We start from the raw sequence: 13,520 nt of genomic DNA, 5'->3' as shown, positions 1-13,520 counted from the left end.
ACAAATGGAACAGAATGCAACAATGAAGAAGAAAAGACTAGACTAAAATAGAAAAGAGCACAAAAATACTGCAAACAAAGCTCAAAACTAAATAAACAGGAGAGAACAGAACACAAACAAAACAAAACAAAACAAAAAACTAAGCAAAGCAAAGCAAAGCAAAGCAAAACAAAACAAAACAAAACAAAACAAAACAAAACAAAACAAAACAAAACAAAACAAAACAAAACAAAACAAAACAAAACAAAACAAAACCAGAATAGAATCGCACCTCTTGGCAGTATGACAGGATCTTGCTGGGCTGGGTGAAGCATCCCTGTCGCCCCTGAGGATCTGGTTCCCACTGTCCGCTCTCAGTGTTCATGTGTAGAAGCTGACGACCACAAAACATGGCAATCTGAGGTTCTGCCACACGAGGACCGCTAACCGGTCCATTCACCTCCGTCATGGCCAGAGCCTGAGAAAGAGAGAGAGATTTTGAATTTTATGCTGATTCAAAGTCAAAGTGACTCTGAATTCTACATTAAAACATTGCATTTGCTGTACACATATATTATTATGTCCTCGCAGGGGCTTTCTTGCACAAACAGACTTGTAACTAAAGCAAGAAGTCAAGTGCCAACCTATTAAAATACATTACAATATAGTAGACAAACACAAGAGGAAACGTGTATACAACACATTTATCTTCTAGAGAAGATATGCAAACTTTATATATTGTATAGTATTGAGAAAGTGAGAGAACTCAAATTGTTCGGGGTGGCCTACATTCCTGATAAAAACAAGTTAAGCCTGGCTGCCTGTTGTACCACAGAGCGATAAGAAATATTTGAGGCCAGCAAAAATTCTGAGCGATAGGAAAGTGGAAAGGACAGGACGAGGAGAGACACGGAGACAGGGAAGAAGAGTGAGTACAGTTGTTATCACTGCCCTGACAGCGAGGAGGAAATATAACATGGAGCCTCATTATTGAATTTCAAATTGAGCCAGCAAGCCAGACCTGCTGATAACCCTAAATGCAGCTTATCCATCTTCCATCAAACCTGTGCGTGTAGGACAGTCAATGACAGGACACTGAGCTACAGATGTGCACAGCAACAGCTTTTATCAATGCATAGTTGCAAATATGTCTGCTCAAAGGGGGAACGATTATCTTTAAAAAGGTAGAAGAGGAACATTATAAGTCATCAAAACAAACTGCCATCTTCTCTGTGAATATGTTTCTAAGGTGTTTATTCTGTCTACATAGTGCACTTCCCGCATTCCCTACTTGATTATCTCCGGCTGAGTTGGGAATGGAAAACTGTGTATACTGCACTGTATATGTAAACAGCATTTAAATAAATAAATAAATAAATAAATAGAAAATAAATAAATACATTCTATAAATAATACATATTAATAAATAAATAAAATATTATAAATAAATAGCATTAATAAATAAAATAATAAAATAAACACTATATTAAATAAAATATGAATTATCAATACATAAACAAATAAAATTGGATTACACATGGAAAATAAAGTTACATAAAAACAAATTCTGCATCATTCATCTTATTGAAAATTGAAAGTGCATTGCATTATGGGATACAGTAAGCCTACTATAGGCAAATATAGTATTCAGGTGTGTAAAAACATAGTAAGAGTACGCCATTGAGAACACACCCTCAGTTCCTGATCCGTTCGGTTCGGTTCTCGCCCTTCTCTCTCACATCGCTCAGTTTCTAGTTCATTCACATCCTCCCTTTCTCTTTGGCAAAGGATGTAGGTATTGATCTGAAATCTGTTCAGCACTCCTGGAGGAAGGGCCCCGGGGACAGTCACGCATGCAGAGCAAACAGTAACCCCGTGCTGGAGTCAGATGTTAATACAAGCTCATTGACCACTAGGTCATTTGAGTACAGCAACACAGAGCAGGAAACAAGGGATCAGGCGAGAAGAGAAAGTCTAATCAGGGGAGAGGCTTCATTTCATCTCGGTATCTATCTACCCATTTCACTGTTTAAGGCTTAGTAGCGGTACAGACTAATCGCTTCTCTGCAACGAGGAACAAACGAGTGTTTGTTTCTGTTGTTTGTGTATATTATATGCATGCCATTTGTCTTCTGTAGGGACAAGCCACACATATACTATATATATATATATATATATATATATATCCGTATATATATATGTGTATATATATATTTATATATATATATATATATATATATATATATATATATATATATATATATATATATATATATATATATATACATACAGTATATTAGATGTAGCAGACAATGTAATCCACAGCCTCTTAGAAAATGTAAAAATGACAAAAATGTTATTACTTAACTCACTTTAATAATCCCAAAGCAAATCAAATCAAATCAAATCAGATATATAGCTGAGGTCATATTTAATTTAGAAAGTGAAGAAATGTATGTTGACCATATAAATGTTACTTAAAACAAATGGCATGGGAAAAGAACAAAATAAAAATAATAATGCTTTTAAATCCTTCATAATTTATAGAAAATATTATAAAATATTAAAATAACAAAGATTTTGAGGCAACAAAATAAGATCAACATGCGCAAGAATCGTTCCTGACGACCGGCTGACATTGAAGAAGAGAGAATTACTGCGCCTTTCAAAAGCATCGTTAATCTGGGGTTTGTCTGCGCTGGAGTGATTTATCCTGGATTAAGTCTATAAATTAGAGTCAAATTTATATCAGGGTACAGACACTGAATTGAAGAGAGACAGATTGTTTAAAAGTGTCAGACAGAGCACTAGCTTCACTTTTCCTGACACACAACCAGAATTGGATATCAAAATCATCTGAAGAAAAATTCAACAGTATTTTTATATAGCGGTATGTTATTCCCCGATAACAACCGCTGAAAACAGATAACACTGAAGTCGGCAGCGCTATACGCTTGCTATAGGAACGTTTTTCTTTGTGGAAATGTTGCGTTTGGTGAGCTAATAAAATATTAAAACACAAATCAGTCAAATCAATATTTTGTGTACAGTTATTTAATTATGTCATCTGGTATCGTGGACTCGCTCTCTCGTTTAAACGCAGCTGCTGCCATTTTTCAACAATTGTTTTGTACACCGTAATGGATTAGAAGATAACAAACAGGTATGATTTAAAATCTCAATCTCAATTTTGATCTCAAATCAATATCTCTTATCCACATAATTATTTATGTGGCGAAATGCTGTGTAATAAGTAGTATGACTGTACTGTATCCCTTACTAGCAAATTATCTCTCTGCAGAAGCTTTGCATTCAAAGAGCTAATAAAATATTTCAACTCAGATCAATATTTCATGTATAATTATATACGTATGACATACTGGATGACATAGTAGCCGTGTAATAAGCGGGATAATGTACATCCAGCCGGTTGTTATCGCAGAATAAACCCCTTCAGAGTGATGCAAAACCCTGATCACCCTATCAGGGTTTATTGAGATAACAACCGGCTGGATGTACATATTTAAATACATATAATTTGTTGAAATTAATTCAAATTTAATAGCATATAATTCTAAACCAATTTGATAAATCAATTCTAAATTAAAGTGTTCCATGGTCTATGTCAGGCTAATACAAGCTACAGTAGGAGAATGTCCTTTTCTTCACACAACTACTCATTTTGATCAGTGGCCAAGAGTGATTTCAAGAGAACTGTAATGACTTATGACAAACAACACATTGCAACATGTGATTATAACACCAGACCGGGTGTGCGTCAGTTCTGAATATGATTCTACCACGCCTGAATTCTGAGGGGGAGTGCTGTTGCGAGGTTGCACGACTTGCTTGTAGGTGGAAAGACGCAATCAAAGCAAAAAAACAGCTTTTAGAAGCTTGTCACAGTTTTTTTTTTTCTAACACTCCAAAGCTCGCTGCATTTCAATGGCATCCCCAGCGAGAGCACCAGTCTAGTAGCAACCCTGGCAAAGACTGGAAACCCGGCGTACTTTAATCTTCAATGACAGAGTGAATGACAGACACACAGCACTCAGGCAACCAATAAGACTGGAGATGCCCACAGGGAAGGAAAAAAAGAGAGAGAGAAAGGCAAAATGTGAAACTGATCAAAGGAAAACCCTGCCTCTGCTGGCCAATGTAAAAACGTTTGAAGTCCTAATTAAAATTTATGAGGAAATAAATATATAAATTGGAGCTGTAAATATACAATAAATATACAGAGCCCGCAGGAGATAGATAGAGAGAGAGAGAGAGAGAGAGAGAGAGAGAGAGGGAGAGAGAGCAGCATTAGTGCAGAGCTGAGAATAAGAGGCAAATGCCATTAGGAGACTGTTGGATTAAAAATGCTGGGGGAAAAAAGGCTTGACGAATGGGTTCGTACCGCCGCTGCAGTGTTTGCAGTGAACAGACATGTGTGTCAAAGGCTCAGAGAGAACCAGGTGTCATGACCTTGCGCTTAGTCATCGCTGAATTTCAGCTGTCGATTACTCACAAAACTGTTCTGAAGACAACATCTGCTCGTGTCACTCTTTTTAAGTAAGACAGATTTCCAGTTGAACTCAACTGAATATGTACAGTATAATTTAAGTTTTACCACATTTAAAGCAAAGATTATGTTGTGTGTGTGTGTGTGTGTGTGTGTGTGTGTGTGTGTGTGTGTGTGTGTGTGTGTGTGTGTGTGTGTGTGTGTGTGTGTGTGTGTGCGTGTGTGTGTGTGTGTATATATATTATACATTTAAAAAAATCATGATTCTGAAGCTGAAAAAATAATTATTTTAGATGAATATGCTTGCACTCTTTCACTAACTAGATATATTTAAAATAAACTTTTTACTGATAACATAAGACATATGGCATTATCAGGATCCACAAATATTCCCCCATTGCATTATTATGCATTATATTCAACATTATATAAAGTAGTTTAATGTAGTAGTGACACGAAAACTCTATGAACTTGAATTTTTTCAGGCAAAGTAATTTTTTGGGTTGAACGATACAATAGGCTGCATATTGTCACTATGCACAATACATATTGTTGCATTTTTGTATTGTGATATATTGTGACACAATATATTGTTACACCTCTAATAAATAATATATATATATATATATATATATATATATATATATATATATATATATATATATATATATATATATATGCAATATAATATAATATGCATTGTATTTATGATATTCATATTTCTAATGCCTTATTAGATCAGCAAATCTACAAAATGTCAGTTACAGCAGTAAAAACAACATTGGTTTTTGAGCAAAACATAAAACTAATTATCATTTAACAATAATGCATCTCTAATATGGGTTCAACTAAGCTGAGAGTACTAAAATACAAATAAAACAAAATGAGCAAGTGATGTGTAGAACTTCAAAATCTGTGTAGATTATGTGCAGGCCTATTTGATTACATTACACTGAACCGAAACATACACAATTTTTCCATACCATGAAAGAGAAGCTTTTTTAAGACCTTTGATGTGGTTTAAAACCGGATAAACCATGACATGATACGGGACCTGCACCTCTATCTACTGAAACGCTGCTCAGATAATGGGATGAGATTATTTTTTTTAACTGGAGGAAGGTCAAAGCCACATGGGAGACTTCCGGACATTTGAGAAGATAACCTGCCTGCATGCTCTCGAGCTCTTAGTTCCATATGCACACATGACACAAACACACATTCAGAAACACACACTGCCCAGATCAATATCCAGAGATGCTGTACAATCCTGCTCCTTCAATCGATATCAGTGCATCAGGAGCCCCGAGGTCTGATCCAAAACATGCGCACACACACACACACACACACACACACACACACACACACACACACACACACACACACACACACACACACACACACACACACACACACACACACACACACACACACACACACACACACACACACACACACACACACACACACACACACGCACAAACAGAAGGTTTGTTATACCAAGTCTTTTGGCTTTGGCCAGATTGCATTCTGAGAATAGCAAATACGCATGACTCCATGATGTGCATCATGTTATTAATTCTTGCAGTCTGCTAAAGCCTGAGCCGAGTTACACAATGGTTCTTCATCCAAAGCAGAATAAGCACTATGCAGCAACTCTTTCTCTCCAATAAAAGAACCGTCCGATAGTGTTAGTGTTTTGGGGATGACAAATGAACGCATGCTCTTATTCACTGCAAGATATTGAAGACACAGTCTTTTATCTTGCTTGTTGATGACAGATGTCATCAGTCTTGAAACACTTGACAGGTTGAAGTGGAAGGCCTTATTCTTAAAGGGATAGTTCACCTAAAAATGCCTCATCATTTACTCACTCTCATGTCGTTTCAAACCTGACATAAAAGTAGACATTTTGAACAGTTTACCAGTCATACTTTTCAAAGCAATTATAATTAATAGAAATTTGACCTTTTAAGCTAACAAACAAACAAACAAAAAACCTAAATGTATAAAAGTAGCCCATATGACTTGTGACACTGAAGACTGGAGTAATGATGCTTACATTTTAAAACATATTTAAATACAAAACAGTTATTTAAAATGGTATTACTATTTCACAATATTTCAGAATTTACTGTAGTTTTGAATATATATATATATATATATATTTTTTACTTTACAGCCCTAGTCAGTCCTCGTTTGCTTTCATTATACTTACAAAAGTGGCTGGCAGATTCTTAAACAACATCTTCTGAGTTCCATTGTGTAGAAAGAAAGAAAATCATAAAGATATGGGTTTGGCAAAATACGAGGCTGAGTAAATAATTACCCTTTTGTGGTTGAACTCTCTCTTTAAGTTCTCTGCTTGAGGAGATTTAACTGCAGCAAAGCGAATGATGCATGTAAACAACATCTAATAGTGAACTCCCCTGCAGATAGATCCAACAACACGGCATTATTAGATACAAAAAGGAAGCAAGGATATAGAATCGAGTTTAATTTTTGCTCTGAGGCACACAGTGAAATTAGCAAAAGATAATAATGAAAGAAAAGAAAAAAAACATCAAAAGAGGTACTGAAATGCTTTCCGAGTAAAAGAAAACATTTTGCTGTACGATAAAATAGCATTCATATGCCTCCCGCACAAGGAATTGCAGCAATTCATACCACGTCTTGTTAAAAAGCAAATCCCATCAATGCAGATTTAGTCATTGTTCCATTTTAATCGGGCCACGCCATCTCGCAAATGTAATTAGATTACATTCTGATCCATTCCATTAAGTTCATTTTAATTCAGTTCAAAAGCTTTATTTTATTATCTATTACCTTTAAAAACAGAAAATTATATTTGACTCATAATGCAAGTCACAAGCTCCATTGTAATGCTATGAAGAGCTCCATTTGATTCCTGTGTGCTCTTGAACTCTAACATTCAGCAACCGTCGATTAAACCCTGTTAAACGGCCGTGACTACATTCACAAATAACACCGGCTCTAATTCACTGATACTCCCTCTCCATCTGTACAATGGAAACTCAAGATTTTATCGTGCAAAAGGCCATGCACACACAGCACAAGCCGTTCAAAACAGAGCATGTACTTATTTTTGGAGGGTTTATGTCGTGATCGATTTTCCTTCACGTCAAAGTGAAGTTCAGCAAGCTGTATGTTTCCCACAGCTCATTCAGGCAGAGAGCAAGTGTTCGCTTTAGCCGAGTGAAACTCCTTAATAGGACAGTCAGAGTTGGGACTCAGAACAACATAGAAGAAGGAAGGGAAGCACAAACAAACACCTACACAGAAATGGGATTTGGCTCAAGTACTCAGACTTTAAACCAATGACTTTTAACCTAAACAAACCACACACACACACACACACACACACACACACACACACACACACACACACACACACACACACACACACACACACACACACACACACACACACACACACACAACAACAACAACAACAACAACAACACTTCCTAGTATGAAGGGCATGAACAGACTAGTTAGTTAATAGACTTTGGCATAGAAAGGTATCGTTTCGAGTTGGTAATGTTTTTTGTTTTTTTACTTCCATTCAGTAAGGATATTAACTTGATCAAAAGTGACAGTTAACAGATTTATGATTATACAAAATATTCCAATTTCAAATAAATGCTGTTCTTTTGAACTTTCTATTCAAAGTCTCTTGAAAAAAAACTGTTTTCATAAAAATATAAAGCAGCACAACTAGTTTCAACACTAATAATAAGTGAGGAGCAAGGCAACATAGTAGAATGATTTCTTAAGGATCATGTGACACTGAAGACTGGAAAATTCGGATTTTTAAATGAGTCATGACATGAGAAACCAAATTTTCCTTGGTCTTTTGCATATAAGAGGTTTTTGAACCATTAAAACATCCTGCATTTATTTAATCAAGCTTCAAAAATGTCTTATTCTGATATTGTGGGATCTGTGACGTCATTCAGTCGCTTAACAGCTGACACTTGCCTACACCGAACGTTTTCGTTTCGCGAAAGCAAGTAGAACCCATTATAATCAATGGTGCTGTCTACACTGGATACAGTATACAGATGAGCTTCATTCGCTTGAATCTTCTGACAACAGGACAAATGGAAGAATAAATGGAAGACTAAAGGAATGTTCACTTTTACACTTCCTGTTTAAACAGCTCATTTGTTCATTTCTATATAGACTTCAGAAAGATATCAGCATCAGGAACAAGTGGATGGTTTATTTTAATGCCGTCATGGATCGCGTCGGAGGATTAAATGTTTGTTCGATAAATTTGACAGCAACTGGATTAATAAATTTGACAGATGTTGGATCTGACAGCAGCTGCATCGCAAAACGATTTCATAATGTTTTCAAAACACTTGCTCACGTGCAATATCATGCGGGCGTTAATACTGCGTCCTATGCAATGTTGTTAATCAATCATAATAGTGGCCGTTTACTGGCGAGCCTTCAAGGAGCCGTCCCTTAAAAACGCATCATTTCAGACAGAGGGTCTAGATGAAGGCTGAAAAAAATCGTTTTCCCACATTTATATTTGTTTGCAAATAATAATAATTATTATTATTATTTATTAACATTATAACCGAACCTCAAGGAACATTAAAAAAAAAAAAATATCCATGACCCCTTTAAAACTTTCAATCACATTTTAAAACTTACATTTAAATTGCAATATTATTTCAAAATGTTAGTTTTACTCTATTTTTGATCCAAAAATGTTTTTGAACACTAACATATTTTAAAAACACAAAAAAAATCTTACTGAACCCAAACTTTTGAACGATAGCATATATTATGACTCCCCAAGTTTTAAAACTAAACAAACATGCAACTATTTAAAATGATATTCCTTAATTTTGAAATCTTTTTTTCTTTTTCTTTTTCTTTGCACAACCCTTTTTAAACCTTCCTTACATCACATAGTGCAGTCAACAACATAAAACAGCATTTTCAACCCATTTTTGTCAGACATACAACAGGGGAAACAGGACGTACAATGAGAATAATATGAACGTTACTAATATTTCAATAAAGATTACCAACTTTTCTTTGGAATAACATTCATTCACCAATAAATCACAGAGACAAACACCAGGAACGTGTATTAAGAAAGTGTATTGACCACCAGACTAAATCAAACACAAAACCACCCTATATTCAATCTACCTTCCCTTGAGATTGTGTTCCAGCTGTTTGCTGCAACATATGAAATATGATTAATTCAATAACAGTGTCCTGCTTTCTGATTAAATATTCTACACCGCTCGCTGTTCCTGGCCATGGATGCAGGATGACATCATGCCTGGCGATGATGCAATCGTGCAGAGCTGCTGGGTAAGTGAGCAGGGAGAGAACGCCAGTTCATCATGTGTCACCTTTTAACAAGTCAACCTCATTTTAATCCATCAGACCACCCTGCAGTAAATACAATGTATGGATTGTGTGTGTGACAGTGTGCGTGGATCCTCTTTTCATTAGAGATGCAGTCATCTCCATTTGTACCCATGGGTGATAGGATTAGTCCATACACCATACGTCATTTTAGACATGCAACTGTCAGTTAGTGGGCCGCTGGGTTTCTGTCCTCGCACTACTGAATCACGGTTCCTTCACACTTCCAATGTAGAATGAAACATCAGTATTCATCAGCTAAGGTGTATTGATGTACCTTAGTCAAGATATACTTCATATTGAATTGATTCTAATGAAAATTAGGTTCGGGGGAATTAAAGTGAAGTCTGTTCAGTGTATTGTATTGATCACAGCTGGCAAAATACATTATTTTAAACATTTTAAATATATTTATAATAAAATGATTTATTTTATGACAAAATGCATGCATAACTGAAGATCAATATAAAGATATATTAAATGTTAACTGTGAACACTACTTTTTTATTTTTGCTGTAATGTATTTTTATTTATTTTTTTGTAAATCTGTTAAACATATAATAAAAACTGTGACTATTCTGTCTATGTGACACACACACATGACGCGCAGAAAGACGAGTACCAGTATATATAGTGCACACCGGCAGAGTTTTCTTTTGCGCTTGAACGAACTTTATTACATGGCTTGGTTGAATTCTAATGTAGAATGCGGTCTGTTATTTCTTGATAACTGCCGCTGCTAAGTATAACACACTTGCTATGGACGCAGGATTCTAACCGTAGAGAGGGAACGGACTATTTTCTTTATCGGAAGCAATACAAATCATTTTTAAATCAATAAACTTTTTTGGTAGGTAGCCATGTAATAAGCGGGATAATGTAGAGCTAGGCGGTTGTTATAGCGAATAAAACCCCTTCAGGCTGATTCAAGACCCCGGGGATGTATTCGCTATAACAACCGCCTTGCGCTACATTATCCCTTACATAACACACACATTTATGCCAAAATGCCCGTTTTGTCGAGTATCCTCATAAGAGCAGTCTTAAATGAGTTAATGTCTTAAATGAACTTAAAGAGATGTGAGAAAATGACACTTGTGTGAGATCCGCGTCGTGCAGCAGCGGCTGGTTTTAAAGTGACAGCAGCCACTAATGCTGTCTGTCATTAATGTTAATCAAAGAACAAAGGTGTAACAGAGACAATTACTCACTGCTCTTTACTAAAGAACTTTTGTAGCTTTAATAAGGATTAATCTATATTTAATTTATAATTTATGCAGTGCAGACTGTTGATAACTTTATTCAATTTCTGTTAAACAGGTAAGGGCACAGGTAAATATTATGGGTTTATGTAAGGATTGTTTTAAGTTCACTTAAATTAAAAGTTGATACATTTTTTGAAGCCTAAAAGCCTGAAGCCCCAAAACCCCAGATAACTTTCAATACATTGTTATGTTGAATGGCCATAAATAATGTTTAATGGGGTAATTTAATCGAGACAGTAGCAGTATTAGTATCAGTGATACTGGCCTTCATTCATAAAAAGATTCCATTAAACAAGTATTTAAAATATACTGTATTTATGTTGTTTCAACATTAATTTGGAGATTAACTGTGAAATTATAAAATTATGAAATATATAAAAAACGCATAAAACGTACAGTAAGTGTTTTTAATTGCAATTAATCGCAATTGCGATTAATTCTCAAACCGTAAGAAATTAACAAATTAAACAGCATCTACTGTGAAAAAAGCTTCATCGCTATACAACATGGTATTTAATATATATGCACACAAATCATTCAACTGAAAAATGTGACAAAGCTCTTAACTGCTGCAGGTCCCAGGAGTTCAGCCAAGTCTAATAACTGAATATTACACGACAAGCTCTAGCATGTCAGGAAGTGTCCCTGGAAACGCTTCTTCCTTTGGCTCAGCGGCACACTGGGCTTCTGCCGCAGTTTTGGGGAATAAATAGAAACAAACAAGTGTAAAGATCTCTCGCGTGCGCTTACACAGAAATGTCTTTCTGCAGGACAGATGGCCTTAATAGTGGGTGGCTGCAGCTCTCCGGCCCCCCTCCATATTCATATTCTCTGGCTTTCTGCTGATCTCAACCCTCCACAATCTGTCTCCCCCTCCCTACCTCTCCATGTCGCTCTCCCTCCTCCACCCCCCACCCAAAGTAAAACAGCCCCTACGAGATTTGGGTGCATTCATCATTGTAATCATGCTGATTAATTATTCAGTGCTCAGCTTCATTCGCCTGCCAGCCCATGATTAGGAGAGCAGAGAGTCAGCTGGGTCCACCCTGCTCTTGGATGTGAAGAAGGCCTGATGAAAGAGCGCGGCCTGCTTCGCTTCAGTCAGAGCAACAACCACTGTTAGATTCTGATGCTAATTGCGTGCCCCATGCTAATTGCACGCTGTAATTAATGTTAGCGAAAGGCAATGAGCTGTGGAGCCATCGATTCTCACACTTGGCTGGTGTGAAGGGTGGACAACACGGCAGGAAATGGGATGTTACGGGGGCAAACAGTTCAATATCCCTTCCTGAAAAGATCTGCTGGTTTTCATTCTTTTTTTGTGCTGGTTTAGCTGGTGGGTCAACACAAATCTCATGGCAATTTGTAACTAGATTACATTTTGCCAAATTGGTGGCGAATTGGTATGATCTTATACCCAGGTAATCCAGAGTTCTCGCGAGAGCACAAGTTGAATTTGCTCAGCGAGTTACTCTGGTGTCGAGCAATGGAGCTCATTAAATATGCCCCTCGATCTGAGCTGCACCAATCACAGCGAGTTATCTGATATAGGCGGGCCAGAGGAGCTAAACAGATGATGACAGCACTGTGACGTCGAAGTCATTAGTAAACATTGCAAGATGCCTATAGATGAACACCAGTTGTTTGAAACGGCTTTGGCCGCTACAATGAACGAGTTACTGTAGACTTGCCTTTTTCTCTAAAAGAGCAACAGAAGACAGCGCTCGAATCGTTCCTTTGCAAGAAGGACGTTTTTGCTGTTTTGCCGACCGGATACGGTAAGAGTGTTATCCAATTGCGTGCAGTGAGATTTTCAAATGCATGCTTGGTGCCGCCCCTCGAGCTGGCCGATTTTCATTAGTCGACACCAGACCATTAATCTTTTAGATTTAGGTCTGGATTTCCAGGCTAATGATCTTATTCATGTGATATCATTTGTATGGTTAAAAGTTGTCTACTAAGTAAAAGGGTTAGTTCACCCGAAAAATCTAAATTCTGTCAGTAATTACTCACCCTCATGTCGTTCCAAACCAGTAAGACTTCCGTTCATCTTCGGAACAGAAAGCTTCTGAGCTTTTTGACCCCTCCATAGACAGCAACGCATCTACCACTTTCAAGGCCAAGAAAGATAGTAAAGACATTATTAAAATAGTCCAGTGACTAAACCTTAAGTTTATGAAGCGACGAGAATACTTTTTGTGCGCAAAAACAAAACAAAAATAACAACTTTATTGAAGAATTTCTTCTCTTCTTTGTCAGTCTTCTACATTGTTTACGTTGTAACCATCATAGATATCCATATAAGGCTAGATGTCTTAAGGTGGAGTCTCGAACGGCATCACCGGCAG

The 13,520-nt window shown here is 36.7% G+C and overlaps 1 protein-coding gene across 2 annotated transcripts in view; it reads right to left on the bottom strand.

Annotated features, from left to right (window-relative positions):
• The window catches only part of aplp1 (amyloid beta (A4) precursor-like protein 1), a 60,909-nt gene that overhangs the window by 22,170 nt on the left and 25,219 nt on the right, over positions 1-13,520 (bottom strand). For both annotated transcript variants that reach the window (XM_082179128.1, XM_082179129.1), the window contains exon 2: positions 272-457. In XM_082179128.1, coding sequence (XP_082035254.1) covers positions 272-457 — 186 coding nt within the window. The remainder of the gene's footprint in view (positions 1-271; positions 458-13,520) is intronic.

This window comes from Leuciscus leuciscus, assembly GCF_965113295.1.
Source record: "Leuciscus leuciscus genome assembly, chromosome: 9".
NCBI classification, from domain to species: domain Eukaryota; kingdom Metazoa; phylum Chordata; class Actinopteri; order Cypriniformes; family Leuciscidae; genus Leuciscus; species Leuciscus leuciscus.
The sequence above is the reverse complement of the archived record's forward strand: the minus strand, read 5'-3'. Positions and strand labels throughout refer to the sequence as shown.